The 22003-nt window shown below is 45.5% G+C and overlaps 1 protein-coding gene across 1 annotated transcript in view; it reads left to right on the forward strand.

The window, feature by feature from the left end:
• Positions 1–22003, forward strand: part of LOC135904720 (uncharacterized) — a 39310-nt gene that overhangs the window by 13232 nt on the left and 4075 nt on the right. The window contains exons 7-11 of the mRNA XM_065435647.2: positions 2069–2297; positions 7244–7403; positions 13171–13298; positions 15361–15478; positions 18189–18356. Coding sequence (XP_065291719.2) covers positions 2069–2297; positions 7244–7403; positions 13171–13298; positions 15361–15478; positions 18189–18356 — 803 coding nt within the window. The remainder of the gene's footprint in view (positions 1–2068; positions 2298–7243; positions 7404–13170; positions 13299–15360; positions 15479–18188; positions 18357–22003) is intronic.

Below are 22003 nucleotides of genomic sequence, written 5' to 3' on the forward strand. Positions count from 1 at the left end.
TAAGGCAGCATGCCCGTGTACACCGTTAAATCGCGACATGCTGCATGCCCTGTAGTCGGTGGTCGTATTTAGCCGTTGCGTCCACGTGATAGGCAACACGCAGGAAAACATTCTCGCACCATTAGGATTGCTTGTTTGTCCCGTGGCTATAGCGTCCTTGTTCGCCAATACCCACCAACTGCAACGACATTTTTGGCCCACGTAAAAGCCATACTTTCAGATAGGGTAGATATAGTTGGGCTGCCGTGAAAAATTTCACGTTTGAATTGCAAGCGGGAGCGTCACGGAGACATCAGAGGTAATGACCGTTTTTTGATAACGAAACTCGAAAGAACGCCGCCGTTACTGCTCGTTTCGCAACTGACGCAAGACCTGAAGCGCGCGGCTTCTTGGTGTGACCTCCGAGATAACTCGGCGTTTGCGACTGCCCGCGTCGTGCTGAAAAAAAATTCGCAGGCAGCGTGCTGGGACTTAATTCGTAGCGACAACCAGCAGCTGCACGCATCGTCTGCGTATGTGCTGTTTAAATACTGCTAACAACAAAACTATATGCAATTATCAGCCATGGAGCTTCGCCAGGATTGCTTTAGTGGTACTGTCTGTACTCATCGTAATAACAAAATCAGCCAAAGTGAAAATTCGTTGCAGTTGGCTCCGCATTTGGGGAAATACTGGTCCTGGTCCAGTATTCCAACCCACGGCCTAAGCCTTTCTAGGGTGGTCATTGTACCATCTCAGCTAACCAGCGGATGGCAGATCGCACCGCGAAGGCAAATTAATTGGCCACTCGAAGCACCGGGACATTGAATATATCTAGTGGCAGAACTGATTGAACTTAATAAATATGTCTACCATCAGAAAAAAAATGGCCCTTGGACATCTCCACACTGGTACCTGCCAAAGCTAAGCGGAACGTTCTCGCTTACATTGTCACATAATGGAAAAAACATACTTCGCTGTTTTGTTGATCAGATTTAGATGTTTAACAAATTCAGAGGCAACCTCGGAAGGTGACCTAATACACCTTTTGCAATCTGGTATTTGGTGTGGCACTGACTTCAGCGTTGTAACTGCACCCAACCTGTGGTACGAAGATTGCTGTTTCATTAAAATGCAACTACCACGGCAGGAAGAAGTACGCTCGTACCAACATGAAATTGCTGAAGGTGACAACATACACTACGAGTATCATTAAGTTTGTTAGACAAAGCCATGACTAGATACATCCGCCTTTTTTGAGCGAGAAGCAAAACATATCCTACCACTTGCTTTGATTCGAATTGGTCTTATTGTGTTGGGCTGCTAAGCACGAGGTCGCAGGCTCGAATCCCGGCGACAACGGTCGCATTTCGACGGGGGCGAAATGCGAAAACGCCAGTGTACTAAGATTTAGGTGCACGTTAAAGAACGCCACGTGGTTCAAATTTCCGGAGTCTCCCACTACGGGGTGCCTCAAAGTCAGATCCTGGTTTCGGCACGTAAATCCCCATGTATTATTTTTTTTAGAATTACTCATTTCTTGTGATGGTATCCAACCCTGCTGCATTTCACGGTCATCAATAATGCGGAACTCGCTGCACCTTTTAATTCGTTTGCTATAGAAGTGCCAATGCAAAAAAAAGAAAACGTATGTGCGTGAAGTGTGAAAAGCGGGTCACGTGTTGTAGGTGTATACGACACATTGCAACTGACGGTCTTCTGCTCTGGACAACAGTCAGTTGAACTTCACTTCTCGAAGAGGTGGGACGCGTGTCGAGCGAGCATCTGAACTAAACATTGCGATTGGCACGAAAGTGGTTCAAATCTCGGATACGTCGCCTCGGAGAGGTGCGACGTAATCGTTCTGCTTGCTGCGCTACACTATTGTAGAAAAGACAAAAAATAAAACAGACGCACATGTGTGTGTCTGTGTTTTTTGTCCGTTGTATAACAGTGTAGCGCAGCAACCAGAAGGATGCCATATCAACAAGCTCCAGTCGAAGCGTTATTGCTACGTAACGCTTACGGATTTTCTCTAGCAATTACCGCTAAACCACCACCACCACCATTTTTCTCTTTCTTGTTTCAGTGACGGTGACGACCCCGCCCCCACCGCTGCTGTGCTCGGTGGGCGCGACGCCGACCGCCTTGCGGCCGCTCCTCCCGCCGGACAGAACGTGCGACATCCTCGTCTACGCGCACGTCCGGTTCTTCAACCACACGCTGCGACCGGTGATCAGCGAGATGAGCTTCCACACGTTCAGGAACGTCTGCGAATCCTACGCTCACACCACCTGCGGCGTGTCCTTCGACGCGAGGTGCGTTTTGGAGTGGCGGGCCGTGCCGTGTTATCTTTTTTATGCGAAGCATATTACTAGAGCTCAACCTAGCTCCTCAGGCGCGGCGGTGTCGCCTTCAATGACCTTTGACCCCATGCCATACCACGTGGCACCGTGATGTCACGACAGAGGAGAAACGGGGCTCCAACTCGCGCCGTCGCTCGCGGCGTCGCGGCCTTATATAAGCAGCTGCGCTTGTTTCTAGGTGGCTTTGGCTCAACTCTTGCAAGATGGGCTGGGTGGGAATCGAACCAGGGTCTCCGGAGTGTGAGACGGAGACGCTACCACGGAGCCACGAGTACGATGCTTCAAAGCGGTACAAAAGCGCCTCTTGTGAATGCGGTGTTGCCTTAGAAACGAGCTGTTTCTAAGGCTGAGGCGTGCGTCGCTTGCTCAGGCGCACATTTCGTTGCCGCGCCGAACGCTGTGTTGCTCGACCCTCACCGCGTCCAATGCGGGGCGCGTAGTCGCTGCGCCGTAGCCCATTGTCTTACACCCCTTGGCGGGTCGATGGGAACGCTGTCGCGTTCCACTCTTGAAGGCGAAGCAGAGTAATGCATGAGTTGTTTCTTCGTCTAGCCGAACCAAATATAGCCAAGCAACAGCAGTTCATCAGGCTAAACAGTGGTTCAACAACTGAAATAAAGGCTAGTATGCTTCGCATCCTGGGCTTAACCTTAGCTAAGCCACAGCCATTTTTTCCGTACGCGTAGCAGTGTTCATTTCGAAGTTGCTCGATAACGAGGCTGATACGTAGGCTCTATTCACACTTCACTTCACTTCACATTCACAACCACATTCACACTTTTAGCCGTGTTCGAACGCGCATCACCCGCAATTACAACGCGTTTGCCGAGCAGCGTGAAATGAACGCGTCCGTGCCCGCCTGGTGGCGGGGCAGAGGCTTCGGAAGAGGTATTCGGAAGTTGGGGGTGAAGAGGGGCTAATACCGGTGTCACACGTACACTTCCGATCGCGATCGGTACCGATACGGATCGAAATTCTCTACGGCTATCTCACGTATTTTGTGCAAGCGAGCCAATCACGACCGCGAAATTCGATCCGGATCGGGCTTGATCGCGATCAAAACTGCACCGTGTGACACCGCTATAAGACCCCCCCCCCCCCCCCCCCCGTTTGCAGGACAAGGAAGGGCACCTAGGAAACGAGACATCTAATTGTTCTGGGTTTAAGCGGGTGTCGTTCCTTTGTGGCGCGATCACACGAATCTTGGGGCTGAATATCGGGTTTGTCCTGCTTAAGGATGCGCTAGCTCAAACTTGGGTAAAAGGGTCTCCGCCCCCTGTTTTCGAGGAACGCGGAGGAGCGAGCGCTTAAGCCTGTTCTGGTGTCGCGCTTCCGAACCCGTTGTACCGCGTGAGGTACCGTTGAAACCACGTCGGAGATGCATCACATGTATAGTTGCAGCATGGAACAAAAGCCGTGAACGTTCGCAACTCGATTTCAGAATGTTTTCATCATCGCGTCCCTACGCGTTAGCGACGTCCATACTTACACCAGGTGTTGGCAAAAATGTTACAACAGTGATTTATCCCGCCCCGGGCGTCTCTTTAGAGAATGTCGGAACTCTAGCAAAGTCGTGTTACTGCGTGTCAGCCTATGGAGTAAATCCATGAAGACGAGGACATGAATGCCGTCGCTACTAGCGCCATCTTGTCACGGTAAATTCGACATGCATAAGCAAAACTACTGCTTAAAAAAGTTGGGCCACGCAGTTTCTCGGCTGTTGGTGTAAAGTCGTCGGCAACGAAACACGAATTGTGGCTCTTTCTGTGTTCTCGTATAAGTTTAGGTCTTTGTACATGCTGAGTTTTCTTTTTTCAAGCTGGATTTATTCCTGCAAGGATAAGCTGTTCTCATGCTTTAGTTGATACGGGTCTTCTATAGGAATTCATGCAAATATGAGTTGTTGTTGTTTTCTGTTATCTGTCAGTATATTCTCTTCCATATTTTCCATGTTGATGCTCTTTATCCGGTCAGTTGCATGTACGCGAGTTGCTATTGTATACCGGTGTTTGAAAATACCACCTTTTGTATACCTAAAAAAATAAAGCGGATCTTATTTTTTTATCCTTCGTAACATATAGGCAAAGTACAAATATTTCTAACAAGTCGTTTCTAACAAACATTTATAACAAGATATTGCTACTAGGGATGTTGCTGCCACTCGAAACTCCTGCATTCAAGTATTCCGCAAACTGTAATATGCACATGGAATGGTTGAAGCTCTATAATGCTTCGAAGGCACTCTACTCTGCATCCAATATCGGCGAACGTACGAAACAAGTTTATGCCACCATTGCAACACTGTTTCATGAACAGCGGTGCCTCAGGCGGGTGAGCACAGAGATTTATTGCACCCGTTTACACCCCTACACAATTAACGGAGCATCGAATGCCTCAGACCTAAATGGGACCAGCAGCTCTTATGACGCCGTATAATGACGCTTAGTTAAAACAGAGTTATTTGAGGAGTACACGCTGCTTGACTGCTGGCGTTAAAGAGTGTGGGCTGCAAATTATGTACAGTGGCTCTCGTCCGGGGACAGGGTAGGTCCTATTCTAGCCATGCATTTTAAGCTATGTTCGTGACCCTTTTTCTCGTGATCTGCTGGGGTTAGAAAAATAATCTTGGTGTCATTGTAATCATTAATGTTAGGTAGTGTTACTGAACCAGGATTATTTCTTTTTAGAAATATAATTTTTTGTTTTCATTTTTTTACTGGACCCACCAAATTTTAGAGCCAAAATCTGCAGTAAATAGCCTGTAAACAAAACTCCCCTGCAAGAATATTTAAACTCCTGGTTCAGTAGACTTTCTGTAATGTTTGCTCAATATCTGGAAAATGTTATCGCCCTAGCCCTTGTAGTTTCTGAAAAAAAGGGTCAAACGCAGCAAAATTCGGTGTTTTGAGATAATTGGCTTTGAAGTGGAAGAAAGAGCTTTATTGCAATATAGGACAATAGAAACAAATTCTGGCACATTTTTTCAATAGCCACCAGCCTGGTAGCCCCCTCTATCGTCAACACTTCTTTTCTGTGCTAGCTGCCTTGTTTTCCGGGCCTCTTTAGTTACCAGTCGTGTAGCCCTCTCTGCAAAGTACAGTCGCCGCCGGTCAACTTCGCGCAACCGCTGGACTGTGAACCGGTCCTGGAGAAACTCCGAATGACCTCAAAATGTCGGCTCGAGCAATGCTGCGGTCATTAAAAGTTAGCACAGCATCCATTGTCGCTATTTTCAGCGTGTTGAGGCCAAGAAAGACATTCTTCGGGGCGGCGCGCTCCCATACAATCTTGTTCAATGCCTCATCCGCGTTCTGAGTTTTTCCATGGCGACATATCTGGAGAAGCTAAGGCTTTGAGAGCTGCTGAAACACCCGCGTTCTGCTTAGAGCGTTCCGCCGAGCGCGAAAGCTTCGATGCAGACGCTCATGTGGTGGCCGCGGCGCCCACTCCTGGTTTGTGTTGCGGAGAATTGGCGTCATTGGAGGTCGACTTATGCCGGTTTCCGTGGAAGAGACGTTTTTTAAAGCACTTCTTTGGCTTCGTCATTGCATTACCGCTAAATAACCAGCACCAAAGTATAAATAAATTCGATTGTCCGCGAAAACACGCCAAAGCACGAGCAAAACGCCCCGCGTTGCCAGTAATCCAGCTGCGTCTTAGGAATCGTTTGGCTAAGTCAAATATGCTAGCTAGGTTTTCACTGTTGCCAGATGAGTGACAGCCATTCCGCCAAACGTGGCAAAAAATTGGCGGTGAAAAAAAATTTTTTTTCAGTTTAGGAGAGGCAAAGATCCAGAGCATGTGTCAAAGGGGGCGTGGCTCTATACTGCCTAGGTTTCGAAAAATGTTGATTTTGAGGTAAATATTTCGCGTACGCGCAAATGAAACACTGGGCCATGTTAAGGAAAGAATAGATATTTTAAATTACACAAAAACAAAAAATTGATTTTTTTCGGAAAATTTGCTTACCCTGTTCCCTTAACAGAAGCTTTCTTTTCCTCTTACTTCAACTTTTTGTGGTTTTAACTCACCATCGGGCACGTAATTATTTTTTTAACTATGACCTATTCGGCAAGGCCGTAGCGGCCCCCTACAGCCACGTTCAGGAAAGTGCTCACAGAAAAACATTCGCAAAAAAGGAAGTGGGCGAGAGGATAGGCGAGAACACGTGATCTGGCTTTGCAGGACAAGGGACAAAGGACAAGACTCGCGCCGCGCCCAAGGGATCACAGCCGCAGCACGCGCAGCTAGAGCAGCGCGCGGATGATTACCTTGGTTACGACGAAGGACAACGGCGAGGCCGATGGTGACGGCAACGCGCCGTCGCCGTCGCCAACAAATAGCTGCGCTCTAGAACGCCGATAGCGCCGTATTTCCTACGAAGGCGATGTGAACTATAATGCGCCCCAGGCATCATGGCGTGTGTTTTAGCCCCGGTGCAACATCTTCCACCCATCTCTCTGCCTCAACGTCATCTTCGATTCACGCCCCCATTTTCGGACGCGCCGCTCGCGCGTGCTTCATTCGACGATACCTTCACTTACTTGGAGAGTTGTAGTTAAACGTTGTTCTTCTTCGTTACCTAGCCTCGTCTGTGACTGGGCCAACTGCGCTGATTGATCATGTCAGGGTTCAGGCAGACACTCACTAGAAAGTGCTTTCTGGTTTGATAAAAAAGGCACTGCAGGACTCCTCAAGGCCTGTGCGATCTGCTGCATTCACGAGTGTTTCATTTGCTCTCCAGCGAAGGACAGTGCTGGACAGTTACACTGCGGTCAGGAGTACTTTTCTTGCCTTTATCCTCCTTTACATATTTCCCTTTACTAACAACAAATTTTTGCCCGTAAAAATCATCTTAAGTCCAAGCTTCCTCGGTCGCCATTACTTTTCATTCGCAGGCACATTCCGCCACCGACGTTTGCATCAATTGAATTCGAGGAAACCTTGGAAGAACTTAAGGGAAAGTTCCATATCGATCACTATGGTATTCTCAACATCTATGGTTCGGAAGACTTCGTCGACAGCGTATCCAAGAAAGATGCACCCAGAGTTCTAACCGTAAGTAACACTTGTACCTGTACGCGTGCCAAAGCAAGAACCATTTTCAAAAGCAGGCTTGATTAGAACGACACGGACGTGTCGTGGATACGTGTCCATTGAGACGCCTTGGTGAGGGCTTGGACATGGCAGAGCATCGTTATAATACTCCACTAAAACCTAAGCTTTGTTGTAATAAAGCTCATGCTTGATTTAAGAGGAAGCTTTAGCTCGGGCCCAACTACGACGCGGCCTTTTCAAATGCATGTAAAAACGTAAAAACGTTTTTCTGAGATAGCCACTGGACGGATTTTAACGAAAATTGTTGCGTTTGAGGAGAGAGCAAGATAAATTCTAGTGACTATTTGTCTCGGATTTTCTATTTAGGTCCTGACTTTTGTTAAAACAATTTTCAAAAATTCGAAAGTTTGAAAAAACATAGAAGCACGAAGTTTACAGATTCATAGCGCTGCATAAAAAACAGATACCTCGGGTATGTATACGGGATCCATTAGATTATTGAAAGCGGACAAATTCGGTACGTCATATTATATCTTACGCGAATTGTTTACGTTGTTTAAATTGGTTCTGCAAAAGCTATATTTCCATATTACTACATTTTTTGAAATTCATGTGTAACATATCAATTTTGTCCGCTTTAGATGTACTATTAAATGTATTTCACAGAATTGTATTATCAATTTTCCTTGCTGAGTTACGGAGTTGTAAACTTGATAGTTTCGTTTTCTGAAGATTTTCAATTTTTGCCAATTTTTAATAATAAATTGACGACCTATATTGAAAATGCGAAACCAACAGTCACTAGATTTTAAGTTTTCTTTTGAATGCGACAAATCTTGTCAAATTTCGTGCAGTGGTTGCCGAGAAAAATGAATGCCCTTTTTTTAAGTGTATTTAGACAGGAGCACCTGAGCTAAAGCTTCCTCTTAAGGCTAAATTACCTTTGCACACACGAAAACCAAACCAACGAGAGGTCTAATGAATGCCACTAATACAGATGAACGGGAAAAAAAGGCGACCGAGGAGCCCGATTTTTTATTAGTCATATCACATAAATACAACAATGATAACGAGGACAGCATAGGGGAAATTATATGCAGTTCTTGATTGAGTCAAACAACTGATGAATAAACGGAAATGAAAGTGCATGAAAAATCAACAGGCCGCAAGTGGGATACGAACCTGCTTTCGTGATTACGTTTGTGATGCTGTTACCAATTGAGCTACCGCGGCACCGTTTTTCTATCCACTTTCTGGGGCATTTAGGTTTATCTGCTAGAACTAACCCCAAAGGCACATACACACTAGTTGAAAAACGCAGTTGGGGCAGAGCGGCCACACCAACTGGCGGCGAGCCGCTGCGGCCGTCACGTGACAGGATGAAAATCTCGTCTCTTTTGCTCAGCATGCGTGTAGGTGCGAGATGTCGCCCGCTTTTTACTACGTCTGCTGACAGATCGGTGCAGTGTTTAAGTTCTTCGTCCGTCGTTCTTAACGCGAGTCATGTCTGACGAAGATGACGACGTCGTTGCCGCTAATCATAATCACATTCGTGCGCTCCCTTCTGTTGTGGCGCTGCCGCGTTCGAAAGACAAGGAGAATGAGGTATTGGGTTTCGCTTCCACATCCGTGTCGTGAGGGTCCGTCTTGTCGTACAGAAACGAATATGGAGTGCTGCCTCCAAAAACTGTTCAACCGGGTCATCTTGCTTTAGAATCACCATTGTAAAAAGCATCGCAAACCATGGCACTCGTACCAAGCGCGAACGTGACCAAGCCAAGCAAACCAAAACAAGCGGAAGCGAGAACTGACGAGAGCAGATGATAGAATACGGAACTAGTCGTCCGGCTGACGCTACATAAGGGAACGGATCGGGCGGTCGGGTGGGTCCGCATGTCACCAGTTTCTCCCGCGCAAGTCACTGAAGGGACTGCTCTCATTGGTCTCGGGCGTTCGCGGCTCTTTTACCGCCACGCAAAGCAAGGAAAAATAGGACCAGTACCTATCCCTCCCGGGACCCCAAAGAGCTGCCCCGAGGTAGCTGTCACAGCACGCGTTTTTCCGATATTGCGTATGCATCCTAATAGTATTAGCGAGTACCACCCCTAATGGCCTTGGCGACGGATCTGGAACTTCCTTTCTGACGCAGGCGTCACATATACTCGCACTTATTGGGTGATGGCAAATGGCCAATTAATCCACACATGCTACCTGAAGTAGTAATAAAAATCCGGCCCGTGTGTTTCGTTTTCTCTCGTTCATTACATAGCGAGGGTGTCGAATCCGGCAGATTTGATGCCTCCAGGTAGCATGCGAGGATTAATTGACCAGTTGGCTTCATCCACAAAATTCACGTAGACGTGACGCCAAGACTTGCCGCGTGACTGACCTCTCGAGGCTCCTTGCGTGAATTTGCGGGCTTCTTTCACGCTCGGAAAAACACTTTTATGCAGCGCGTATTGAGCAAGAAAAAGCTGTATCAAGAGTTTCCCATGTGGCTCCACAATTTTGCCATTGCCGTTTTACGTTTAATTAGGCTACTCGAAAATGTGAATAATTATTTAAGACTAACTGCATAATTAGGCGAATTGTAAAAAAAATATAATGTATCTCCAAGCGACGGCACACAACAATACCTCGGTTGTGTCTGGCCACGTGGCCCTTGCACATTTTTAATTGTTGGTGCGTGGTAGTTGGGACACCAAATATATATATATATATATATATATATATATATATATATATATATATGTATATATATACACACTTGCGGTTAGTTGTGTTTTTTTTCACCCACACTCATTTCCATTGATCATTATTTCTCTAATTCAATTATTAACTACATTTAAGTGCAATTAATTTCCCCAATGCTACTCTTGGTGTCTTTGTTGGCTTCTTATAATATGGCTAATAAAATCGGGCCCCTCAGTTTTTTTTCTTCTCCTATATATAAGATTGTGTTGTTGAGGAAATTGAACGCGATATACTGTGCATAAAACTGCGGAAACTGCCGAGCTTCCCTGCATGCTTTTGCTTTTGCTCCGATAAGCAGTGAATAAAATGAGACATCCAATGACGAGTACGAAAATTCATAGGTAAAAATGCCAATGTACTTTTGAATTTACCTGATTCACCCCTTGTCTATAGCGCTCGCCCAATTGATTCATGAAAGTACCCTTTTCCCTTTTTTTTTTTGCACAAAGCACAGCACACATGTGACGGAATACAAATTTCGGAGTTGTGCGACGGCTGTCGGAAAAGTAATACCCGAATGTAGATCCTTAGCGAGCGGTTCACTCAATATATTCACGCCATTTGCTGTTACGGTAACAACGGTGTCTCCAGCACAGATGATTTTGTCGGAAATACCAGATCCAAAATAAACGGGTTGCTTGGAGCGCACGCAGAGCGACATTGGTGACTACATTTAGCACAAGATTTCGACCTCTTCGCCATTTTTTTCTAATTACAACGAAATTGATAGACTAAGTTGAAGCGTAGAAAGATTGACTGTCGTGCAATTACCGACACAGTTTCAAACACGTACAGTCATAAAGGCATATATGCGAATCTGAAAGACATTATGCAAATGAGTCAGCATATTTAAGTAGAGTCTTAGATCAGTGAAAAACATTGAGATGCACATAATATGGCAAATAAATGCTAGAGTATATTCCACGCTGCAGTGCTCTTTGAATGAAAGTGAGACGACGTTAGTGCCATAAATTTAAGTACGTAAGTTTTTTCCTCTACTTATATGTGTATTTGTGCTTCATTTGCTGTTTCTTTAGTGCGGTTAAGCGCGTACTGGTTCCCGCGTAAGGTAGTTCTTTTTCTTATACTGGTTTTAGTTATGCGATTTCAAGACGCTTTGAGAGTCTTATTTCGAAATTTCATACACTCTTGACTGTACCCTAATGCGGCAGCCACATGAAGCGTATTTCCGACGTATTTCCGGCGCTTCAGTGTCTAGCGTCGCAGCACCAACTCAGTGACGCGTGACAGCGTCGTTGCTACTAGCCCTCAAAGCGTTCCAGGGGACTTGTTTTAATCTTTAAAAACACCATACGACTTAGCCGGAATGAGCAGTAAGCTTTCGCTCAAGCTAATTCCAATCTCCCCATTAATGATACGCATGAAACGCAGAGGCGCACTCCCGACGAACCGTCGCGAATTGATTTGACTGAAAGGTATTTCAGGAAATATTTAAAAAATGTATCTACATATAAAAAGCATTTTTAGAGGGGTCTCTCGCGTTTATAAAATTTCGTAACTAAGTGAGATTTGAAGAAAACATTCAAACCAAATAGTGACTAACAAAAATAATGAAATATCGACTTCTTATAGCAACACACACACACACACACACACACACACACACACACACACACACACACACACACACACACACACACACACACACACGCACGCACGCACGCACACACACACACACACACACACACACACGCACAAACACACACACACACAACACACACACACACACACAAACAAACAAGCCGATGTCGCCGACTCCATAAACGTCATCGATTACAGCGCCTTAAAGGGGACATATACACTATGTGATACTCTGGTTATTTACTCAGACTTGTTTCGTTGTTCACGGAATGAACGTGGTATTCGTGAATGATGCTGATTTCCTAGTGGTGTAAGATGTATTAGTTTCGTGCGTTTTAATTTATGATGATCATAGTTTCGCTGACATCTGTGTTTATTGTGCAGTTACAGGGTTGCAAACTTGACGCTTTTTTTATAATTAGTTATTTTCGGAAAGTTGGTAAAAGAACACAAGCTTAAATAAAGAAGATGTACTCGCAGCAGACGGTAGATTTTAGCTTTTGTCTTTCGATGCCAAGAAACTCCATGAAAACTAACTAGGTGGACGCCTAGCCCAAAACGACTTCTCAAACCTCGTTCATTTAAACGGGATTCCTTGAAGTAAGGCTTTCTTTTAAATGAATATAAAAATCGGTGTCGCTTACTCAAAAATTGTTTGGAAATGTGTTTCCTATAGTCGCATTTGAGCGCTCGAATATTATGATTGGTTCTGTATGGGTTGGCGCATGCTCTGAGTATCCTGCAGGCGAAGCCTGGTCTGCCTCCCTAGTAGTTAAGTACAAAACAAACACGGCACTCTTATTGTAGCTATACCTTAGCAATCGTTGTGTAGAATTCAATGCCGCATGATTGTATAAGGAACTCGTCTCTATCATCGTTCAAAATGTTAGTTTGTCGCCATTTATTTGTTTGGCGACTATTGGGCCATTTCAAAATTACGTTTATGTAATGATTTTGGCTTCCGAATGTTCACATTATAAAAATATGCGACTGATTTTTGCGTATTCGTATCAAATTGATTTATTCTTGCGCATTTGTGGGATCGGATATTTTATCCGTGTACTAACGTATTCAGCTAACCCATAATCCTGTAAAAGATAGAATCTTGAGCAGTTGCTTTCATCGCTATGAATGCTCACTACATGTTATTGAGTTTTGTACCCACGTACTCACGTCACTGTGCTTCTTGGCACGCACATTGCTCGCAATGCGGAGGCTTCATTTTGGGAATGGTTTCAATCAATCAATCAATCAATCAATCAATCAATCAATCAATCAATCAAAGTTTAGTTCAGCATCAAATACGTTTGGTGGGTACAGACAAAAAGCCAGACAGACCATGTATACTTAGATTGATTTGATTGCTTTTGGCCATGTCAGGACAACAAAGCTCCGATTTTCAAAACTTCAGGCACTGCGACGACTCTTGGGAGAAGACGACCGGGAGAGGCACAAGGTCTTCGTCGGAGTCGGCTACCGCTACTACAACGCCACGAACGCCTGGAAGTCTCTGACATACGCAGCCTCGAACTTGGCGTCGTGAGTTAAACGTGTCACTAATAGCAATGGTATACATATATGTGAAAACTCGGTTTAAAAGAACCAGTTCTTAGGAAAAAATTGATTTCACGCAGGACGTTTGATTTACGGTGAATATAACTTTGATAGAGTCCAATACATCGCAAACTTCGAAGAAACGAACACCGTCTCGCCCAATTTAAGGGCATATTGGGGAAAATATAGGTGGTGGCTTCTGTGGTATTACGCGCCACGACCACGATTTTATTATGAGGCACGCCGTAGTGAAGGACACCGGTATAATTATGACCGCCAGGGAATCTTTAACGTGCCCCCAATGCACGGAACACGGGCGTTTCTACCATTCTCCCCCAAATATATGGGTAAACTATAAGAAAAATATAGGTATACATGGGTACAGTTTAGGTAAAGAACGCCAGGAATTTTAAAGTGCGTCTTTTTCTTCTATGACGGAGTACATGACCTGCTCAACTAATAATTGTCCATTTCGGCATAAATTATATCTCCCTCTTGCTCTTGAATAAATAAGTTGTTCTCATGAACGTTTCGAGTGTCGTACACTTGTTGAAGTTCTGATTTTAACAAAATAATCTTTGACTCTCGAAGACTTCACTAAATTGAAGCGAAATTGTGTTTATCGAGAGAACGAGAGATACAATACCCAAACGCGAGCGTCACAGTTCTACTATCTTTAGGTTAAAATAAATACAGACGGAGACCAACCGAACACTTGGCTAGTGAAACGTATGAACGGACGAGTGCGAAGATTAAAAGCCGAAATGGGGGCTTACAATTATTACACATGAAAGCGATGAAGTCCACGCTTATAGCTCGCCAGAATTATAAATATGAGGGTATCTAAATGACAGCTGTGAAGCTTGTTTCTATATGTAAGTTTGCTGTATCTATCTCCCGCAATTAATGGTTCCGTCAAATAGTGTATAACTACCGAAATCACGAAAAACTAATTTGAAATACCATTTTTTGTACTCTTTACTCAGAAAGAAGCACTTGATTCCTCCTCATCACTGTAGCTCTTACCAACGAGACATATACTTATTTCGACTATGGTTATGCACTATCGCCCTGCTTTGTACAAACACATTCACTTGAATTTGTTTTCTGTTCACTTACAATGCGGGACTTCAATTGTATAGACTTCAGAGTTCCCTTAAAATGTGAACTTTTTCTTGCTCATTTCGATAATGCTCATGCTGAATTGATCTTTGCGACGCCCCTGCTATACTTGAACAGTGGTAGCGCAGCATAATAAATAATATGATCGGTATTTTCTTCTGTACAAGTATTTATATCTTTGTTACCTCTCTTTTACCTTCTACGTGGCTCCTGAATACCTAAACATAGTAGCAGTTAAATCGCATTCAGACACGAATTAGAGAATGGAAAACAGAAGTAACAAAGCCATATATATTGCTACGGAAGAGTATTGGCGATCAAGAAGGCGAGCAGTGTGAAGACGATGACGATGATGAGAGGCTAGCGCGGGCTGTTGCCTCTTGGCCAAGTGCGGCGTATTTCCTTGTAAATATACTTCTATATAGCTTTTTGTCCGCGTCTTTCTATGTAACCATATATATATATATATATATATATATATATATATATATATATATATATATATATATATATGTGCTCTCTTTTCCCTTGCCTAATAGGTGCCGGCTTGCAATTGAACATCTACTATATTTAGGTATTTATGAACCACTGCAGCGTATGAAGAGTTCTTGAACGGGAATTGATGCAGGTTATTTTTGCGTTCAGTCATTCCTGTCACAGCAGTATAGTTGAAAGTAAGAGCCCCTCTCTCTCCTTCTTTCTGTTCTCCTCTTCATGCATTTACAGTGCCGATACTATCATTCGCCAGCTGCCATTGTAAATACGCTAGTTTCAACCGGTTACTGTTCATGCAAGCCGCTCTGGTGTATAAACTGCTAAGTTAATAAGAACACTGACGTTCTTTCTCGTCTCGTTCTTTCTTTTTTTTCATTTCGAATACACTTGTCCTTTTCATGTGCTGTCCAACACTTCTTCCTGCCTACAGGAAGGACTTGGATATATTGGTCATAATCACCAGTTTTCTGACGCTGGGCGACCGGCATGAGTGCATCACACTTCCTGTCAATGCCATGAAGAGCCCGAACCGCTTCGTTCCCACTCTGGTAAGCATGTCAGTGAAAGGGCTCTTCAACGCTATATAAACGGAGCGTGCGAGTGTCTAATCCCTCATGCACACGCGCGCCATGTTTCCTTCGAGCAAAGGCAATGGTCCTCTGAAGATATTCCTTAAATTTTTGTGCCTAGTGTGACCAACGGACACGGTGATTTTGAGGCGTAATTATTAATCGTCGCGACCACACTGTACTATCGCCAGGATCAAGAACGCAGCCGTGGAGCCATCTGTTGGCACGGTCGGCTTGAGATAAGCGAATGGCGAAATTGACCAGGAGGTGATAAGCGCTGATGAACACGCAAGACATGTACGAAGGGGTGCTGAAAAGTTCCTGGCTTTCCCACCTTGCATTTAAAATTCGAACATAAACATGGCACCATATAGAAGCTTGATATCTTGTTAAGCGATGGTGAAAATGAGAGATGTTTCTTGTTTTCGTGCCTATTTTAATTTCACATAGAACCTGAGGTGGCAGAGGCACACGCAAGTTTCACGTCTGTGGAGTTACGGGGCGTGATGAATTTTTTTTTTTTTTTGTCTCCACTGAAAGTCTGCAAAGGACATTCGCACTGAAGCATGACAAACATTAGGGGAGAAGTGTCCTTCCTGGAGCACAGTAAAGACCTGGGTTTCTCGTCTCAAAGACAGGGCATTTTACCATCGAAGTTGAACTTCGCGCTGGGCGCCTCACATCCTCAACAGACGCGGCCACAAGCGATACTGTCCATAAGCTGATTCTTGAGCATAGGCGAATATCCACCAAAAAGATAGCACAGTCACTGTACACCTGCCGAGAGCGCGTTCGTTTCATTACTACCAATATCCTGCGCATGCGTAAGCTATCAGCCAAGTGGGTGCCAAAATCTTTGAACAGTGAGCAGAAAGTGGTACTAGTTGGGGCATCCAGAGCTATTGTGGGCCATTTCGATGACGCCAAGAATTTTTCGGATAGGTGAGTGACCGGAGATGAAACCTGGCTGCACATTTATGAACCAGAAACCAAGGAACAGTCGCAGGAATGGCGTCACTGCGAGTGCCCCCAACCGAAAAAGTACCTATTGTACAGCAATGTTCAGCTTGAGAGTGAAACGACTATTGGGTTTACTCGACATGATGCAGGGTGGTGCGGGCAATGGCGCCTTTGTGAAATGCAGGCGCTTGTGCGAGTAGTTTTTTTCCGCACGACGGCTTTCCATAACACTCACGAAACACCCGACATGCGTAACAAACGTTACGTAAGTGGCCTGCTGCCATTTCTTTGCAGCGCGACTCCTGTACGCTAAATATAGTTTTCTTACAACAGCATATATTCTTCTAATAATATTTGGGGTTTTACGTGCCAAAACCACTTTCTGATTATGAGGCACGCCGTAGTGGAGGACTCCGGAAATTTTGACCACCTGGGGTTCTTTAACGTGCACCTAAATCTAAGCACACGGGTGTTTTCGCATTTCGCCCCCATCGATATGCGGCCGCCGTGGCCGGGATTCGATCCCGCGACCTCGTGCTCAGCAGCCCAACACCATAGCCACTGAGCAACCACGGCGGGTATATATTCTTCTGGCTTCATATTATCACACAGAATGCGGCGTCTCGATCCTGCGGAATAATTTTCGAATAACTTCGTCTTTCCACACGAATCGAACAATATTATGCAAGTTGAAGCTTAAATTGTGTACGTGGAAGGTATAAATAAAATGTGACTGTTTCTTTCACCATCTGTGACTCTGCTCATAATTGGAAGCTTTCGTAATTGAGAACCCCTAAAAAATTGTAATGCAATCGTATAATTCTGCTATGTCACAGCAATGACATTACAGAGACAAGAATGCCACCACTGATAACATTGCTTATTTCACGGAGAGATGCAGGAGTGTGTGCGTTATATGTGGAGGTTGGACATAAAGTTTATGTAGTATTTTACCATGTGGTGGAGTTGTACAATAACAAAAATTCCGCATGCCAGTAGTTCGCACGGAATGCATAGGTATAACTTGGAGGTTGCACAGAAAAGCAGGACCCGTCATTCAACGACCCCAAGTTGTGGTGCGAAGAATGAAATTACACTCTCTTGATGCTTGCTCGATAGTAGTTTCCTTAGGCAAGAAGCAATGCCTCCTGTGGCACAACTTATACAACAGAGGTTGCGCGAATGACTCAATTGTAACATGCTATCTGGCTTTAACAAATATTCGACAATAGTGAGAGAGAACAAGTATTTTATGAAAGGCAGAGATAATTATCAAAATTAATGGTCCAATTGGCAGCTGTGCTCTGAGGGGAAGCGGAAATAGTACAGAAGAGATCAAAGCAAAAAAGTGTCATTTCTTGCCGCAAGAAGGTTGGCATTTGGAAAAGAAAATCTTGCTCGTTTCATGGATTGAACTCACATACTGCGGCAGTAAAATTATGATTAGCCTGCAGTCCCTCAAAGCTGCCGTTAGTTGCGGAGTTACCTTTTTCTTCATCCTATACAAAAGTAAACACGATGTCACAACACTTGCTTTTTGTAAATTTGATGAATGAACACCGTCTAAAGAAAATATTTTGTGAACTGTAGAACAAGCATAAGATAGAGAAAAAAGATAGTCATTCTAATTGCCGCCAGTTTTTATATTTTGTACACAAACAATCTTAGACGGTAGCTCGCGTAACTTGAATACATGCGGCTAAGCTGACCCGGTGGTGGGGATCCGCAGGACGCGGCGTCTGTTATGGCCAAGGCGGCATTCGCGAGGCCCTCGATCGTCGTGGCGTTCACCTTCCAGATGGGCGTGCCGTACTACGTCCTGACGAAGGAGTACAACCCCATCATCGAAGCCATGTACGAGCCCTGCACTTTGTTCGGCATCAGCGACTACTCCCAGGCACGTCGCAATTCTCACTGCAGCAGTATCTCGGTTGCCCGCCTTTAAATGAGTGGCAACATCATGTCTTTACTGTGTTGGCATTAGTGAAGTGGGAAATGAATATGGGGGCGAAGTGCGGGAAGTCAGTCAAGGAGTATGTATGCAAATATATATACATAATGAAGAAAAACAGTACCACGTACCTTGCATAAGCACAGTATATTGTACTAACGTCCCGGCTAGTGAACCAGCTTTTCAGTGCAACTTAGTGCAAGGTACTGTGCTTATTGAACGTACGCCGTACTCTTTTTCTTCATTTTGCTACAGGGGCCAGCGTGATTCCCTCAGCCATATATATATATATATATATATATATATATATATATATATATATATATATATATATATATATATATATATATATATATATATATATATATGGCTTCTATCTATTTATAATTTGAGTTATTTCAAATAACAGCTACAGATGAGTTACCCCATGCTGTCCTTGGTGTGTGTTTCTGGGCTTGTTATGATATGTTATTAAACATTGGGCCCCCTCAATTTCCTTTCTTTCCTGCTCACTATATCCGGCAGCTTCGTTTCCTTCGGGTAGCATGCGTGAATTTATTGACCTATCGCTTTAACCCAAGAATGTTCACGTAGACGTGACGCTGGCGGCAGAAAGGGTGCTCCACATCCTCCGCCAGGGACATGAGTGGTGGCACTGGCTAACACTGCCAAGGCTTTTTTTTTTGTAGAGAAACATAAATACACCAGAAAGGAGATTCCAAAGCAGTGCCTCTGTAGCTGAATTGGCAAGCGTAGACTTGGGTTCGTCGCACCTGTGGCCAGTGGTTTTTCATCTGATTTACACACACACACGCACACACACACACACACACGCACACACACACACACACACACACACACACACACACACACATATATATATATATATATATTGAGGGCATTGTGCGCTTCATCTGCTGTACATTATCATCATCATGTGTTTGCTCTTCGTTTTCATCGCGTGGTTAGTCGCATCACCATAGTGGACTGGGCCAAGAGTCCTTCGCTGCGTGTCTCAGGCTCAGTGAAGGTCCGCCCTTAACTGTGACGTCACAAGTGGTGGAGGAGCTTCTTGGTCTCCCGTCCTCTGCACGTCTGGCATACTCCCTGGAGCTTCGTTCAGGTCGCCGCTTGTGCCGACTGTCCACCAGCATGTCGCAGGACGAGCAGCCTGGCGCTGTAACCATCTCTCTAACCTTCTCTGATCATCAGTGGCCACCAGCGGAATCCCCATCTGTTCGCTGGTCTTCGCGGTGAAGATGTTGAGGACTGGTTGAACGATTACGAGCGCATAAACTCTGCTAATCATTCGGATAACCCACTCAACCTCCGCCAGGTCTCGTTCTATCTGACGGGTGTGGCGAAGACCTGGTTTTTCAACCATGATATTGATTTCTCCAATTGGACCACCTTCAAGCGGCAGCTTCGGCAATTACTTGGAACACCGGCGGTTCGCTCCGCCCTTGCGAAGAAAACTCTGGATGCTCGCAAACACTCCGGTGAGTCCCACACATCGTATATCGAGGAGGTGCTTGCACTCTGTCGCGGTGTCAGTGATGCTATGGCTGAGTCCGACAGGGTGCGTCATTTTCTTAAAGGCATTGGGACTGTGTCCCTCAACGCGCTAGCCGTCAGGAACCCGGCTACCGTCGCTAACATTGTCTTGACGTGCCAGCGCCTCGACTAGCCTGAGTTCGTACGCTTGCAGCCGGACTACGAACACCGTTCTACGGCTGACCCTGACCTGCGTGTAATTATTCGGGCGATTATCCGCGAGGAAATTTAATTTCTTGGCTTTTCATCTCCGTTTGTCCTTCCTCCTCAGCCTTCTGGTGCAGCGTTGCGCGACGTCATCAAGGAGGAGCTCGCGTCCATCACTTGCTCTTCGCATGTTGACCCTACGGCTCCTCGCCCCCTGCCAACATACGCCCAGGTAGCTACCACGCCTCCAACTAGCGTCCGTTCAACGTTGTCTCTACCGACATACGCGCCAGTTGGTGTCGCTCCTCCAGCCAGTGCCCCCTCAATGCCCCTTGAGCCTTCGTCGCACCATGTGACCGCACTATCTTCCAGCGTATCGAACGGCCTCTACAACCCGCCTTGGTGACCTTCTCACCGTATATGCGATTACTGTAGTTCTTGCGGCCACATATCACGTTTTTGCCACAAGCGCCAACAAGATGAGCGTTGCAGGTACGACATGAGAGAACGTGATGCGTATTATGGTGCGGCACCCTTCTCAAAACCGGCGTTATGCATCCCCTCCGCGCCGTTCTACATATCCACCTGCAACAACTGAGACATCGAATGTTTACCGCAGCACCAGACGCCGCTCCCCTTGGCCCTTCCGCCGCTCCTCGTCACCGCTCCGGCCTGCCACGTTCACCTGTGACCGTCACCCGGAAAACTAAGTAATGCAGTTTTCGGAGGAAAAAGGGGATTTACCGACAGTACTACAATTCGTCCAGTGCGCCCTTGTAATATGATGTCTGTGTTCGTTGAGCCTGTGCAAGTGGAAACTTTGCAGGACCCAAGTGCCACTTTATAAGTTAGACGTGCTAATTTGCGCAAGCGTCTCAGAAAAATTACAGCGCCTTAGGATAGACCATGCTGGTTGCAGCTCAAGGGGACTCTATCCGCCCTTTCGTGTTTTGTACTGTGCGTGTAATGATCGACGGCATTGACCAACGCATGTAGTTTGCTGTGGGATCACCATGCTCCGACCAGCTCATTTTAGGATAGCTTTGCTTGCCTCTGCTTCTGCTGCTATGAGTTGTGGGCAACGTGTCGTGCATATGACCGACACCGATTATTCGTTTGGCGTTGAACAGTACCAGCCACTTCGTCTGCTCGATGCAGAAGATACCGAGCTCCCTCCAGGCTCTCAGCAAACTCTGACCATCACGTCCGACGTCATCGACCATGGAAATGCATTAGTGTTACCATTTGCGTGTTGTTTCGCTAAAGGGATAGTCATTGTATCAGGCCTAGTTAGATTTAACAATCATTATGCGCTTCTCGCCGCAAGAAACACCACACCCGAGTAAATTCTCCTTCCTAAAGGCATCACTTTGGCTTGCGTTTTTGATACCGAGCCTGTGTGTGTCCTTCCCCTTAAGGCGGCTACTAATGAAATCAATTATGCTGGACATTCTCCCTCTACCTCAGCTCTTGCAGCCGTAATCCGCCCCGACTTGACCCCCTCGCAGAGGCAACAGTTACTTAGTTTGTTGAAGAGGCATGCGACTTCATTCGACGCCCATTCTTCGCCATTGGGCCATACGTCCGTCACAACGCATTGCATTCAGACTGACGTTAGATCCATCATACGTCACCGGCCGTAACGGGTGTCTCTAGCCGAGCGCAAGATTATTGAGGAAAACGTCACCGGCATGCTGCAACGTGAGATAATCCGACCCTCTGCTAGCTCTTGGTCGTCTCCCATCGTTTTGGTCAGAAAGAAAGACGGCTCCGTGCGATTTTTTGTCGATTACCGAGCGCTCAACAAGATTACGCGCAAGGATGTATGCCCTATACCTCGTATTGACGATGCCCTCAATTCTCTGTAAGGTGCCGAGTACTTCTCCAGCCTT

Source organism: Dermacentor albipictus, chromosome 7 (assembly GCF_038994185.2).
Source record: "Dermacentor albipictus isolate Rhodes 1998 colony chromosome 7, USDA_Dalb.pri_finalv2, whole genome shotgun sequence".
Taxonomy (NCBI): Eukaryota; Metazoa; Arthropoda; class Arachnida; order Ixodida; family Ixodidae; genus Dermacentor; species Dermacentor albipictus.